At 46.1% G+C, this 16,202-nt stretch overlaps 1 protein-coding gene across 2 annotated transcripts in view; it reads left to right on the plus strand.

Moving 5' to 3' along the window:
• Positions 1-16,202, plus strand: part of SYT16 (synaptotagmin 16) — a 166,597-nt gene that overhangs the window by 81,659 nt on the left and 68,736 nt on the right. For both annotated transcript variants that reach the window (XM_025203494.1, XM_025203493.1), the window contains exon 3: positions 12,938-13,560. In XM_025203494.1, coding sequence (XP_025059279.1) covers positions 13,011-13,560 — 550 coding nt within the window. In that variant the 5' untranslated portion in view covers positions 12,938-13,010. The remainder of the gene's footprint in view (positions 1-12,937; positions 13,561-16,202) is intronic.

Raw genomic sequence — 16,202 nt, forward strand, 5'->3', positions numbered from 1 at the left:
TTTTTGATTTAGGATTTCCAGAAGCATTTTTGTCTTATTTTCCTCTAATTTCTTTACCTTGTTGACAACTCTGGATTCTTGAAACAGCGTCTAAACAGTTATGAACAATTAATGTCAGATTTGCACGATAGATTTTGCTATTGCCCTCCTTTGTTTCCAGTGATAGCTGTGGGGAAAAATAATTAATAGCTGCCATTCTTTTCCAAAAAGAGAACACAGAACAAAGGGACAGAAAGGAAGGCGAAGGAAATGCCAAGAAGCTAAATAACAACATACACACACACAACACCCCCTCCCCCCCCAAAAAAAACCCAACAACAAATGCAAACAACCCATTTTTGGTCAAGATATCAGGAAATAATTTTTTTTACAACAAAGACTGGCAGAGCACCAAATGCAGCTAGCTGCGTAGGAAGCCATAAAAACAGAAGGCAACAATAAGAAATGGGAGAATTCACTACTTTTGCTCCAGCACCTTTGCAGAGGGCATCACTGTGTGCCACCAGCGGTGCCCTCATTTCCCTGCAAGTCAGGCTGTTTCTGATGTTTCAGGTAGTACAAAGTAGCTGTACAAGAGGGTTGTGCAGAAAGTTTTCAAGGGCAGATTAGACAAATACTTGTCTAGGATGGGTCAGATGGGACTGATCCAATGGGGGCTTGGACTAGAAGTGACTTCCTGAGGTCCTCTCCAACCCTACTCTTCCATGATAGAGGCTGGACTCGATGATCTCCCGAGGTCCCTTTCAGCCCTAATGAAATCTATGAAATGATTCTTTGATTATACATCACCCATTACTGCGGTACCGTGTGCCAGGAGAAATGCTTTGGCACTATGTGTGGGTGTCGTTCTGACTTTGAAGGTCTCTGACTTTGTTAAGTGATAAAATGGGATTTCAGACTAGTGTCAAAGGATTGACATGACACCTTGTTCGATGAATGACAGAAAGGCTTGATTTACTGCAAGTATTCACGATTAAATGAGCCTAAAGCAAAGCCAAGTCTAGTGTTCAGCTGTAAAGTGATCATTTCTCACCAATACAGGCAAAGAGGCGGTCTGTCTGTCTTGTCAGCTTCTCAAGGTGTGGATACGTTCACGTAAAAGAGAAGAAGGATCTTTCGTTCTTGAAGTGCGCGCCCTGTTCGCTGTTTCGTTCCTTTTTTATACCCTTTAGCTCAGCATCTTCAAAGCAGTCTTGTAGTGTGCAAATCAAGAGAGTCCCAAGCAGTACTTGACAGGAAAGTCCTGTTAATCAAACTGCTCATTATTGGTTATCAGAAAGTACCAGTTTGAATGAATTGCCTTTTTCTGTGACAAGAGGTTATCCTGTTCTATTAAGTTTGGAACGGATCAAGGCATTGATTAGCAATTGGGAAAAACACAAGGTTGTTGAGGAGTTGTCCTTGGAAGATTAAGGGAACCTAAGGCAAAAGGGTAAATCAGGAGGAAACAGCTATCACGTATGGAGAATGACCCTTCCTGCACGTAAACACGACTTAATTGCATAAGAAATATTTACCATACTAATTAATCAAGGATAGCCATTTTACACAGCTACGTACCAGAGAACCAGGAGCCTGCTTAAAATCATTGTGAATGTAGTAAGATACACTGGAAATGATACCTAATTATTTCTTCTCAAACGGCGTAGCTGTGAACTCACACCGTCTTGCACTATGCCATTGTCATCAGTATTTTGTATTTTAACTGTTGTGAGTACGCCCAGCTTAGCTTGAGTTTCACAGTCATCCATCTTCATATACAGACTTTCTCCTTTACTTGGGGAAGGTTGACAGGGTGTTTTGGGAAGCGGGGGGAGTGTTCACTTTGGGAGATCCAGGTTAGCAGCAAAAGACACAGCCACTCTTAGCTTTGAGTACCTGCTGGGAAGGAACATGCCATTTGTGGTTTCCATAAGAGTTTCAGACTAGCAGAAATGACTGAGTGCCTGGGTCAGGCTTCGAAGCCAGACCTGTAACTGGAAGTGCGGCTTTCACAATAGCTATGTTAAAAGGGCCTGTCTTGTTTTTCCTTGTCTGCAGCTTTCATTTTTGAGACTGAAGAGCCCTGCAGGAATTGCTTTGAAGTAGCTTTCACTCTGTCTCTGGATGCTAGAGTCCCGTTTGCGCCCAGAGAAGGACAGAGAACTTCCTGCCCTGGCACTTTTCCCATCAGCTTTCACTGAGACGGATTCACATCTTGCTTACATCTGTTCTAAACCTATGTAACTCTGCTGGCTTCACTGGAGTGAATTACTGCTCATTTATTCCACTCAGTTTGGAGAATCAGGCTCCTTGTACTTTTCATCCATTTAAAGCAATTAGTCATTCCAGTGCTGAGCATTTCATAAATGTATATGGATTTAAGTGGTGACCCCTCCCTCTCCGCCTGCCCGCCTTTTATTTTTTGAGTTAGGCTTGTTAAAGACAGGAATGGTGCTAACTCTGCACGTGCTGGGTATCCTCCACTTGAAAATGGTTGAGAAGGGTGCAAAGCAGGATGAGGGGGCTTGAAAAGGGAACAGAGTTGCCATTAGCTGGGTTGCAAGTGATGTAGGCTCATTTATCTGCATTCCTTTAAATGCCCAAGACTTTAACAGAGAGCTGGGTGGAACAGGAGCAAGTGAGAAGTTGTGCGTGCCGGAGTGTATTTTGGATAGAAAGAGTATTGATGAGCCCCTCTGTACCCTGAAAAGCATCCAGATGGATGGTACTCAGCAGGTAAGTGAGGTGTGGTGCCCACATGTGCTTTCATAGGCTCAGGCTGGCCAGCAATTCCCAACACCTGCAAGAAATGCAGAAGCCATTGGTGAATGTTCCTGAAGATGAATACAGAGATCGGCTGTTTTGGAGCTGGGGTTCAGAATTGCTCCACCTTGATGCTGCCGACCTGCTATGAGTTGCTTAGCATTGTGACATGTTGAGCCTGGGCAGGAAGACAGAGGCAAAAGCTTCTAAGCTGCGTGTGAAGTATAAGCAAGAGCATGAACAGCTGGAGACCTGTTTTGCTTTTGTGAGTGTAATGAGCCCCCAGTCCACCTCCAGGGACAATAACTTCAGAAATGCCAGGAGAAGCATCCCATGGTAAGGGGCATTTGGAAGGAATTGGGATTCTGCATTTATCTTCACACAAATAAAGGCTGCTTCTATTGAGAAATGTGGTTCAGACAAAGCACAGCTTCTCTCTGTAAAACCCTGCCCTTAGGAGAGCCTTCTATGATGTTGAAGAAGCAATGTGGGTCTTTCCCTTCTCTTCCCCCCTTGGCCATGCCCTGCAGGGCCAGCTGGTGAGGTCTGACTCAGAGGGGTAAAAGGTCTGACTCAGAGGCGAGGTCTGACTCAGAGGGAGTAATCTTTATCCAGACCCATCCAGCTTTCTCTAAGGCTCTCAGAGGGCTCTTCATATTCTTCTCTTCATATTCTTCTCTTCTCCCTCTGTCTCTGGGGAAATCTCACCTGGAAACCCACATTCAGCCACTGTCTCTGTGTGGATGATACTCAGATCCACCTGCCCCAGAACTTGGCCTCTCTCTCCCACATCTCTTCTTGGACATTGAAGCTCAATCTCAATGTGGTTTTTTAATCCCCATCCTCTACCTCCCTCCCTTCATTCTCAGTGACCGTGGACAGTGTCATGTCACATTGGTCCATAACCTGGGTGCCATTTTACGCCCTGATCTCACATGCAGGCTGGGTCAAGATTCTTTAGTGAGACATATCTAAAACGTGGCTTTTCTTATCCATCTACAAGCCTGAAGACCCTTGTCATGGCTATGGTAAGTGGGCGTGGAAAGGCTGCTTGCAAGACCAAGGCCTATAACTTGAATGACTATCAAGGGGAGAATAAGACTGCAAAATTTTAAGGAAGACACGTATCACTGTGTTGGCTGTATCCTTGTTTATCATAGGACTGCCGCTTGTATCACTGTGCTCCCAGTGAAATAACATTTTTCTTGTACTTAGTCCATTATTGTATTTTCTTGCATACAGTATGCCCTGGAATAAAATATACATCTTATTTTAAAAGGCAGAATGAAGAAAAAATGGATTTTTCCTTGTGATAAGTAACTGAGTGTCAGCAGTTAAGGAGCTGATTGGTCTTCTTCCTTGGGATCATGTTCACATTTTACTTTTCGTTTTCCTCAGTAAGTGGCAGAAACAGATCTTACCACATTGCCTTGCATATAATGCACACTCCAATTTCCAGTAGCTGTTTTTTTGCAGGGGCGGGGTTGAGAAAAGATGCATGCTGTATGTGAAATAATACAGTATTTTATTTGGTACCGACGTGAAGACTTGATTCAACGAGCTCAGTGAATTGTCAAGAAAGCTTTCTGGGACTACTGAGTTGCGATGGCAGAAAGAGGATCTTTCTATATACCAATACTCAAGAACGTTTAAGTCCTTTGGAGACTTGGAGTTACTTTATTTACCTGTCCTCGCCTCGGTACAGAATCAATGTGTGTGTTGGACGGCGGAGGCAGAACGTTTCTGTAGAGAACAGTGAAGCTATGGAAATCGTTCCCAGATCAGGTCAAGGAATAACTGTCGGTGAAAACTGGCATATTTATTATACACATCATTATAAATGTTTGTGATTTTTGTTAGTTGTTGAATTGCTGCCAAATATTCTTCCTTCTTTCAGAATTTGCTAGAATGGGATGATTGTACCTTCCATGGTTAGCAGCGCTCATAAAATAGCTTGGAAAGAACTGGGATGTCGATGGACGAGACTTCATAGCAAAGGCTCTGATGGCTTCTATTTTATCTCTGTTCTTGACTCTTTTAGCCATCCTGACTTCTAAAAGAAAAAAGAACACTACTCTTTAGGCCAGGGGTGGGCAAAATATGGCCCACAGGCTGAATCTGGCCTGCCAGCTGATTGGATCTGGCCTGTTGGTGGGTGCCTGCCAATTGATTGTATCCAGCCTGTGGCGGCCTCTGCAGTGCTTTGCATGGGGCTGAGCCCCACTCACTCCTGCCTGGGCCATGCTCCTACCCACGCCTGCCGACTGCCCCAGCAAGTGCTCACAGCTTTCCAGTGGGGCTGCTCCAAGTGCAACTGCAGCCACCCATGTACTGCTAGCTTCCCCCCCCACCTCCAGTAGCTCCTCCTCCTCCTGCCCTTGCTATGCTGCTCCAGGAAGCAGGTATTGTGGGGAAGCTGTGGGGACATGTGCCAGACAGCAGATGCCCAGCCAGGTGGAGGGAAGCTGCAGCCAGGCGGCTCCTACCCAAGCACACAGGGCTCCAGCTCTAGTTCCTGGTCACCTTTCACCCACCCAGTCAACCACCCGCAGGTGACCGCTCACACCATCCCACATCTCCCCCCCGCCACCCATCCCATGGACAAACCCCACTCCACCTACCACTAACCCACACCCCTCCCCGCCCCCCACACATAATATACAAAAGTAAGACTTTATTTTGAGCTGTTTTGCAATCGCTTCTATATACACTACTCAAAAAAACCCATAAATGAGGGCAAAAATAATTTTTTAAAATGAAATAAAAATCTGTTATAGTAGATGTTTGATTTTTAGTATATTGTCACAATACAGCCATCTCAGGGAAGGCCGTGATGTCCCTAGGTCATTGTGACCGTTCTGGCTCCGCCCTGTGGGCGCCTACTAATCTCGCCTACCACGTCTTGCTGGTATAACTGATGAATCGGGAGGCTGCCCACAAGTTGCTGCTCGGTCACAGTCCTGACAGACTCCTCTAAACCCTGAGGGTCATCAGACCCCTTACTGGGTCCTACACTTAGGAGGTGCCTTATACCCTCCCCCCCAGCCTTATGGGGCTAGATGTGTGGCTCCAAAACCTTCCCTTTACCACGCCCCATGCCTCACAGGTGGTAATTACACATTGTCCTTTTTTAGGAGGCCTCTATCTATCTCGGCCTCCTGTCATCACTAGGCCCTGGGCCCCTATAGCTGCGCCCTCCCTTGCGCTGGGCTCTCCACACTGTAGTGTGCCCTAGTGAGGCCTCCTCCTCCCCAACAGCCTCAGTCCGGTCCACTGGTATAAATAACAACAGAAAACGCAAACCCCTGGGCTACAACACAATAATCCCTGGGGTCCACACTCTATCCCTTTTTAGAAGGCAAGCTTCTCTCTCAGTTTAATGGGCCTCCCACCCACAAGTACTTATGAGCTCCTCTAGCCCCTTAATCCTACCAGCAGCAGAACATGCAGTCAAGCATCTCCAAGTAGCTTCCTCTACAAGAGCTCCTCTCCCTTGGCTGCTGCCCAGTAACTAACCCTCTAGTCCCAGCCCTGGGGTTCATCTGTCCCCAGGTGCTGGCCTCCTTCCGATCAGCTCCTAGGACCCTCTCTCTAGGCAGTTTCTGCCCTTAAGGAGCAGGCACCGCTTAGTGCCCTGCGACGTACATGGTTGGTTTTTTATCTGTAATTTGTTAAAATGATATCTTTTGAAAAATGTTGTGTGTGCAGTCTTCGACAGCTCACCAAAACTCAAGTGGCCCTCCAGCCAACGTAATTGCCCACCCCTGCCTTAGGCACTAGGACTGAAATTCCTCATGGTTGGTTTGACGCTGGTGGGGGGAAGTTTGGGAAGGTTTGAAATTAATCGGATACGCTTGGGTGGCGGAGGGAGAGGTAGTAAGAAAAACACATTAAAAACAAGTCAGTTTTATTTCCCACACATTCCAAACACTGCTCTCAGAAGTCTTTCTCTTCTCCACCTACAAACCACTTTAAAAGAAAAAAAAGTTTTGATCATTGAAGTATTTCAAAGCTAAAACCCGTAAGGTGGGAAGGGCCTGCCTGTCTGAGCTCTTCATAAACATCCTGCTAAAGCAGTGCTATTGCCGGTTACAGGTTGGCCTCTTGGGAAAGAGCCAGTCCGTGATTGATGGATAGAAACTCTGCTTCTCTACGCTGTTTGTAAAACTGTCATACTCCAGTGCCAGTTCACAACCTGCTGTAAATTTGGATGCTCCCTTTGCTGCAAGCTCAGGGTAACCACTTTCTAATTTTGATTACACTGCAGTCCTTTCAGCATCCCCATGGAGGTTGTAAGCAGAGAGATTCTCATTGCCCAGCACGAACGGTATCACAGCTGATGTAAATTCTGTGACTTTTTGCCCGTGAATTTAGCTCATGGCTAGACAGTGACTTTTGTGCAACTGTGGAATGAGGAAAACTAGAGACGGTTGGAATTTTTTTTGCTGGAATCTATTTGCCTCATAAAGCAGTTTAATTGAAATGAAAATGTTCTGCGAGTCGGGGTGTGGCAACAAGTTTAATAAAAACAGGTTTCTCAGGTCCAGAATGGTTCCCACCCACTTCAGAACAAACAGTAGTCTGTGGATCACCTCGAACATGGGAGGCATGAGCTCAGGTCCCTTCCATGCCTAAATCAGATGAGTGCACCACTGTCACTAGCTGTATGGCTGTAGAGTCAACTTCCATAATTTCATTGGAGTCCACTGAAGTGCAGTTATGTCAGCCTGAGTCTACAGGCAGCCTGAAATGATAGCTCTCCGAGGTGTGACCTTCTCCTTTTAGCCCAGGGGTTGTTCCCTGTGAAAATGGCCAACTTCTCCAAGCTAGTTCTATACTGCAATGATTCATCCTGAGAAGACTGTGTGAAGTGAAGTGAATTCTGTATGTAAATATGCACATTGGACCAGGCTGAAGGACTGACAACAGGTCAAAAGGAGAGTGAAATGAAGTAACATCACTGAAGTCTATGCTTCCTGTCAACAGTCTAGTGTGCTGCACAGGAAGCACGGTCTAGGTATAGCAGACATAATGCAATAAGCATTAAAGTTAGCGACAAGGTTATGTTTGAGTCCATTTGGCATTGGAACGTACGGACAGATTTTGTAGTAACCATTACTGTTGAAGTGTATTGTCTGAGACTGAGTTACCTAACCTTTTATCACCCCCATTAGGACTATAATTTTAAGTGCATTCTAATAATCAATTTCTTGGAAATTTCTGCTCAGTGAACCAAAGCAATTTAAATGAACGTCGGTTGGCAAATTAATTAGGCGTAGAAGGCACAGGTGAAACAGATTAGCAGGTCATCCATGCCATCTTCAGCAGATAGCTGCTGCCTAAAAATAGAGGTATGAACCTTTTGACCAACCTAGATTTCAGTGTCCAAAGCTTTGCAGCTCCCACCAGTATTCCTGGGGATTATTCCACAACCTAGTGGGTGCATCTACATGTGCAATTAATGTGAAGTAATACACTCCAGAGCTTATTGCCCCAGACTTTATTGCTCCTGGGTGTGCCGTTTGAACATGCACCCAGGGACGGCAGCACATTGAGCTGAGTTGGAGCAGCTCTGGCTGGAAGAGGGCCCCAATGGTCAGCCTGACAGCCCGGGGCTGCTCTGACCTGGCTGTGGAGGAGCTGGCTGGGCATGAAGGTGCTCCAGTGCGGGGCTAGGCAGCAGGCGGCCCCTACACTGAAGCACCAGTGTGCCCCAGCCAGCTGGGGCAGCATCTACATATATGCTGCTGTAGAGTAAAAACTCTGCAGCAAGATGACTTGTATTTACAAGTACTACCCTGCTGTGGAGTAAATTCGTTTACTCCAGCCTAATAGGGGCGCACATGTAGACGTGCAACACATAGACTGCGGAGCTAGTCTACTCTGCAGTCAACATCTTGTTTAGATGTTCCCAGTTCATGTTATTAAAAAGATTTTTCTTGATATTCTACTTCTGTTTCTTCCTTTTCAATTTAGTTGCTCCTAGCTAAACCTCCCTGCACCATGCTAAATAATCCTTCCCTCTTTTGGTGTGAAACCCTGGTGCTTTTGAAGACAGTAAAGTCAATGAATCCCATATTACATTTCGATATCATAAAATATTTGCTGATTGCACACTGTTGTGGTTCAGTAGTAGAATCTTTGTCTGCCATGCATAAAACCAGGGTTCAATTCCCAGATGCGTGTATAACTACAACCACTGAGGCACTGAACATCTGGACTCAGTCTGGTCCTTGGGTATTGTTTCAATGGACTAAAAGGAGGATGGAAGGTATTTGCAGCCTCCGCTTCTCCATACTCCTGCCTAGGCATACACGTTGAAGGTCCTGATGACCTTTCACGCATATACCATGATCCAGAAGGACCAACAGTTGCCTACTACTTGTATTTTTCCTTTTAGTTCCCATATAGCCATACTTAACCAAACTTTGTTTGTTCAGCCTACTGGTAATTTCTTTTTCCTCTTCTCTGAACTCCTCTCAAATCTGCAAATCTTTCTGTGTAACATGAGGAGAGACTTTCAAAAAGCCTGAGATCCATCAGAGGCTATATAGAAAAGGTCTGTTGCTTTCCTGCATCATTTATGAAAATAAAAAGGACACACGTTCCTATTTATGACTGAGAAAAGTCTTAAAAATGTGATAACCCCTCTTCAACTCAAATTTATTCTCCAGTTCTGCAAGGTACTACTTAAACACATACTTAACTGAACTCAGTGGGACAGCTGATATGCTGAAGGTTAGGCATAGGCTCAGTTCATTAGTAGAGACAGGTTTCATTGCAGAAAACTGATATTTCACCTAAGCATCAAGAGAACATGGTAGTTATCACTGATTTCCCCTCCTTACCTCTCCCTTCCCCTCCTTACCAACTGCCTACCCTGCAAAAAACCACAGAACTTTAAAAACGTGGAAATTCTGTAACTAAAATTCAGCAGCCAACATTAATCTTGCTTCCACAATCTGTGTGTTTGAAATACTAAAATTGTAAATTGTGTTTAAAATAGTATGGGCCTGTGTGTTTAGGGTATTACGAGTATGTATTGGGTTTTTATGACTTGTATTAGAATCATCATAATCATCGGTCATCCCTCATAGTCGAGGGTGATTGTCTTTCTTGATTGTTTTATCTGCGGGTCTGAAAATGGCTGACAAGGCCAATCTGGGATTGACAGGTTCTACTGCAGCTCAGGCACGTGTTTGCACCTGGGATGGACGGCTCTAAATTCCTGATTCAGTCCGTGACGCTGCTTCTTCTGCTCCCACTTTCCCATCTCCTGTTGTTGTCATGGGGTTTCAAAGTACTGAGATCCTTGCAGCAGACTCTTCCTTCATTTGGGGAGGTCTTGGGTGATAGCCTGCCACAAATTGATGTCAATGTTGCATTTTTTCCAAGTCAGCCTTGAGGATATCCTTAAAGCAGTTTCTCTGTCCTCCTCTTGAGTATCTACCTTGACTGAGCTGGGAGAATAAGACTTGCTTCTGGAGTCTGGAGTCGGACACCTGGATTGATGCGGCTGGCCCAGCAAAGTTGATGTTGAATGATCATCGTGCTCATGATGTTTGCTTGTGAGAGGACACTAATGTTGGTGCATTTGTGATGCACCATTGGATTTGAAGGATCCATCAACATAGGCACATTATAGGCTTAGGAATTATAGGGTTTCTCTACACAGTAAAATGCCAACATGATTGCAACACGTACGAATATGCCTAGCTGAGCTTAATCTAGCTTGCCTGGATAAGGAGAGGTAGCACGGGCTTTATCATACACTAGCCATGACTATGTAACCAGGATCCATAGAGGGCTTGTTGCTTGGTCTTGCTGAGCCCCATGTCTAGTGTAGGTATGTTAACGTGCATTATGATCACACCTTCATTTTGCTGTGTGGATAATACCCCTAGCAACACACTTGACCTTTTGGGTGGAGGGTGGCAATTTTGATCTTCACTGAGGTTTTGAATTTGGTTCAGTGGCATGGCAGTGTAGAGGAGTGCTGCTGAAGTGCTGCTGGCCTTGTTACTGTACTGGCAGACAAAATGAATGTGAGCCATATCTTCTGCACAGAAGCAGAGAGGTAGATTTCCAACTTACTGGTAGCACTGTATTTGAGTACGCTGGTCTGTGGTTGAATGATGAGTTATGTAGATCAGGACCACGGTTCATCAAGCTGGTCAAGCACATGCCTACATTTTGGCTTGTGAGTACCACCCTTCCCTTTATTGGTGCTACTTGCATGCATACCATTAAGCATGTACTTAATCAGGACCTATACGGAAGGTAAGTGGGTCAAGCTGGGTATGTGTTTTAAGCAAGGGACTTCAGTGAGGAAGGACGTTTCTGATTCTGTGGTTTCTTCATGCCCCTATGATGGAGCGTGGCCCTCAAGTTGGATACCCCACCTCTACCACCAGCAGATCTACTTCTTTGTAAAGAGAGAGGTCTTCAGGTTTCTGCTCACCAGTTCCGTCTCTGATAACATTCATGCCTTGTGTAAGTGGGGAATGTTACTACTCCTTGTGCTTATTTTCCTGAAATTTCCAAGGAATTTTGGTTCAAGGATTCTTTGTTCTGTACACTATTATTTTTCAGGATACTGTGCTCCTCACTCTCCTTATCAGGAAAAAGTAAAATTATTCATCACCCTGTTTCTGTTGCCAGTAATTTCATTTCTTAAACGTCAAGGCTTTTTCATTTTAACGGTGTACGTAAATGTAAAAAAAAACATTGATCGCTTTGAAGCAGGGGTGTCAAACTCATCTGGTCCCGCAAGCACAATGAGGTGCAGGGGGCTGGTCTGCGGGCCTGATCTGCAGTGCAAGGCTGTGTTGTCTGGCTCACGGGGTTGTAAGTCAGGCAAGAGCATCATTAATGACTGCAGCTCCCAGAGCTGCAAAAGCCATTGCTTCTCACACAGCTGCATTTCTGGCCCCTGTGCTTTTGAATCTGGCCCATGCACATACCATTGACACCCTTGCTTTAAAGGAAATTTTTGTGCCTGCTTCACCTAGAAATTAACCCAGCAGAGGAGTTATGTCTTCTCAGGGACTGAGACGCTGGTGTAGTGAGAGGCTGGAACATGGCAGTGGAAGTCTTTTTCTGTCTGCCACTGGCCACTGTGTAGCCTTTAGGCAGGTCGCCTAAAACAAACAGATACACAGACCTGGATATGCTGTATTTTCTCATACACAACATGCCCCAGAAATGCACCTGGTTTTTGAAAGGCAGAATGAAGAAAAAAGATCAGTCCTTGTTGTAAGTAACTGAACAGCAGCAGTGAGGAAGTGAGCCTGCTCACTGTTCTGCTCTCCGTGGATCACGTGTGGGTTTTGCTGTCACTTTGGCCCACAACCAGAAATGGTTTCATAGATGTATCATATCATAGGGAAGTAAGGCTGGCAGGGACCTCAAGAGATCATCTAGTCCAGGGGGTTGCAATTATTTCGGGCAGAGGGCCGCATACTGAGTTTCGGCAAGCCATTGAGAGCCGCATGACAGGCAGCCAGGGGCAGATAAATATTAATTTTCTAAATTTTTTAGGGACCCCGTGGGCCGGATAGAATGGCCTGGCGGGCCGCATCCAGCCGACGGGCCGCATTTTGCCCACCCCTGATCTAGTCCATCCAGGGTCCTTACCACATTTCTTGCATATAATGCCCACTACATTGCCAGCAGCTGGTTTTTCAGGGGAAAATGTGTGTTGTATGTGAGAGGATACAGTGGGCGGGTGTGTAGTTATGTGTACGTGTGTGTGAAAAATCTCTCTGTGCCTCAGTTTCCTTCTTGAGTGGATGGACATAGTATGATCCTGGAGACATACCTCAGAGGGGTACTGTGCCAATTGCTGATCAGTGCTTTAGCCCTTGGCCGAAAGTTCCTCTGTAGAGATCCTCCTGGTGTTAGCAGGTGTGATATAGGTGTCTCAAGAAAAATACTGGTGCCCACTTGGTCTCTGTTTATATTTCTGTCCATCTGCTATAAGTTTCTCTAGAATCCCTTGCTGCCTGCTGGAAGGTGCGTGACTTGCCATTCCTTCTTGTCTTCCCGGTGGTGTCTTCAAGGTGATATCCTTATCTGGGTGAAAGTGCTCTTTCTTTTCCTCTTCTCTAGGCCAGGTGGTTGCTGATAGATAAGACACAGACATTGATAGACAAATGATTTATGGTAATCTCTTGTAATGCTTATTCTATAGCTCACAGGATTATAAGTGGCACGATGGCAAAACTGAACAACTGATCGTCCGATACTGGTCATAGTGCTTAAACATGGCTTCTCAGGCTGCCCAGAGTTTCCTGCAGCCCCTCTCCTCTTGGATGTCCCGGGTGTATGAAGCTGTTCAGCAAGCAGGAGACTCTTTATCTGCCTCCTTGGTCAACCTGAGCAAAGTGGACCACAAGTCGGAAGACTACGGGGATCGAGACTTGGAGGAGAGCGATGGAATTTATGAGGATTACTCTGAGAGCTCGGATGATGAAAGAAGTTTGAGTCACGGCAGGGAGGGTGCGGAGTGGGCTGAAGACCTGCAGCCTGGTCACAGTCACTTCCCATTAGCAAGTGACAGCCCTGATGCGCAGGCACCGCTCTGCAGCTCTGATGAGGATCTGGGATGGTCCAAAAGAGCGAGAAGTAGCACTAACTTCCCAGAGGACAGCAGCTCTCTTGCGTCGGATAGGTATGAGGACCAACAGATGATAAACGGGCTTCCTACCATCCCTGAAGAAGATGACCAGCACCACAAGAAAACGAGGGGCCGCCAGCACAATCGTGACATGGGTGGCTCGTTAGAAAATATGAACGGGATGGCAAGCGCGACAGGTAAGTGGATAGAAAACACCCCGGCAATGTTAGCCAAGAGGGCTGATCTCTGCTGCTTTTGATTAGATTGAGTGACTAATCAGCTCGTTGTATTGCGACATCTCTGTTTCTTTGCACTAAGACAAAAGTGCTACGTGCCTGATTCTCTCCTTGGCCTTCCAGAATGAGCTGCATTGAAACAGAAGGAGTTTCACTGGTGTTGAAACGCTGCACATTGGAGGGAAATCTGTGTTAAGCATGCAGTTTCTTTCCCTGTGTTTATATGATCAGGGCTCGTGGGTCTGACATGTTACTGTGCTGTGGACTTGAGCCAGAATGTTTCAGGTAGCAGAACCCCGACGAGGAAGCTTTTAGTTCTGAGCCTTCACTTGAAGAAGAGTTTGGCTGTATGTCATTGCTATTTAAAAATCAAAAAGATATCTACTCTTGTTTCCCCTGCGTCAGGCACTTCAGGATGGTAGTTCTCTTATTTGCTCTGGATTGCTGCACTACAAGCCACATAGAAATCATAGGAAGTTAGGGCTGAAAGGAGCCTCAGGAGGTCACATCTAGTCCAACCCCCCAATCAAAGCAGGACCAGCCCCAGCTACATCATCCCAGCCAAAGCTTTGTCTAGCTGGGTTTTGAAAACCTCCAAGGATGGAGATTGCACCGCCTCTCTGGGTAACCTGTTCCAGTGTTTTACTACCCTCCTAGTGAGAAAATTCTTCCTAATAGCTACCCTCAGGTTCCCTTCCTGCAACTTGAGACCGTTGCTCCTTGTTCTGTCATCTGCCACCACTGAAAACAATCCAGCTCCATCCTCTTTTGAACCCTCCTGCAGGGAGTTGAATGCTGCTATTAAATCCTCTCTCAGTGTCCTCTAGGTTAAATAAGTCCAGTTCCAGCTCCCTCAAGCCATTTGTCCCCCTCCTTGCAGCATTTCAGGTGACTTCCAAGAGGACAACAGGCTGGAAATTATAGGAAATGGCACAGAATTTCCTTTTAGTTTTGAATCTGAATATCTGTTGTTAACATTAATGGAAATAAAGAAGTGCAAGGGTGGGGGGGCTGCCCCTAGGAATGAGTCTCCACTGCCCAGAGGGGTTGTACATGCCCCTAATGATGGGAAGTCAGAAGGAATTCTTGACCAATGCTGAGAGGACGCCCACGCTCTGAGCAGAGAGGAAAGGCTGCCACGTTGCCTCTGCGCCATCGGCTGGGTCTCCGCGTGCAGCGAGGGCGAGCTGACAAAGATGAGAGCCAGAGTCCTGACTATGTGGTATGGAGGACACGCTGTGTTAAAGCCAGGATTCAGGGGCTGGGACACCCTTCAGGCCTAAACTAAAATTTTCCAAGGTGACTTAGGACCTGAAGTCTCACAACAGGACTTCAGAACAAGGTTCCCAAGTCGTGCCTGAAAACAGGACGCAGAGGCCTTTGGTGGTTTTTTAGCCAGGTCTTGCAAAAGGCTCAGAGCCTCTCCAGACAGCAGCTTAGCTGCTTTGATGGCTGGCGGGAATCCTGAGTGCTCAGGACTACAGAGGGCCACGATCAGGCCATGTGTGTGGTTATGGTCAGTAGAGAGCCACCTTCATAGTGAGCAAATATGATCCAAAACTTGTCAATAAAATTAAATCTGCCCTTTCTCTGCACTGCCATGCCCAATGAATGAGCAAATGAGTAGGAAGGAAGGAATTGCCAGTCTGAGTAATTCCCTTCCACACTATCCCCTTTCCCCAGTCATCTTCCCCTAAAACCTTTTGGCTCTTGTTTCAGACCAGGACCAATGTCGATGCTCAGATTAGCAATCCTCACCTTCGTAGCGGTACTTGCAAGAGGGTGAGCTTCGCAAACACTGTGTAATGCAAGAACTATGGGGTATTTCCGTGGCTGCACTGCTAGGACCAGAAGGGTGCAAAATCCACCTGGCCCACACCCCCAGTTTTTTCTGCCCATACGTTAGGGACTGGGATTGCAGCTGCTTTGCCTCAGTGCCTCTCTTTGAGAATTTCTGGCCATTGAATTTGTGTTAATCCTTTGGCCCATCTGTCGATAACCCCTCTTGTCACCCACCTATTTGGAGCCTCTGTAGATGGAGCCTTACTCAACAGCAGTGGTTTTCAACCAGTGGTCCATGGACCCCTGGGGGTCCACAGACTATGTCTAAGGGGTCTGAAAAAGATTGCTATGATCAATTAGAAGTACATGAATGCCCGCACTTACAATTCAGAGGGGTCTGCACCTCCAATTGAAATTTCCAAGGGATCTGTACCTCCATGTGAAATTTTTTAGGGGTCTGCAAATGAAAAAAGGTTGAAACCCACTGCTTTAGAGAGCTCCCCCCATCCAGCACAGCCACGGCCTCTCCCATCTCACCCACTGATGCTTAAAAGATGCCAAGTATCCTGCACCCACCTGGATGAATTTCACTCCTAGTTCTCTCTCAAGAGCTTTTTTCTGTTGCCTCCATGCCAGGTACTGCCCTAAGGGCCGTATTGTGCCCCTGCAGTACTTGATGCCAATGAAGTTGCATGCATGGACCCAGAGTTGGTTACAGCACAAAGCCTTGGCTTCTCAGGTCTTACCTAAAACTTGTGTTGTGTGGTGAAAGCATTGAGCAGAGATAGAAAATGTCTGGCTTTAGGATTTGTTGCTTTTTC

The sequence above is a fragment of the Alligator sinensis genome, unplaced genomic scaffold, assembly GCF_000455745.1.
Source record: "Alligator sinensis unplaced genomic scaffold, ASM45574v1 scaffold50_1, whole genome shotgun sequence".
In the NCBI taxonomy this organism is placed as follows: Eukaryota; Metazoa; Chordata; order Crocodylia; family Alligatoridae; genus Alligator; species Alligator sinensis.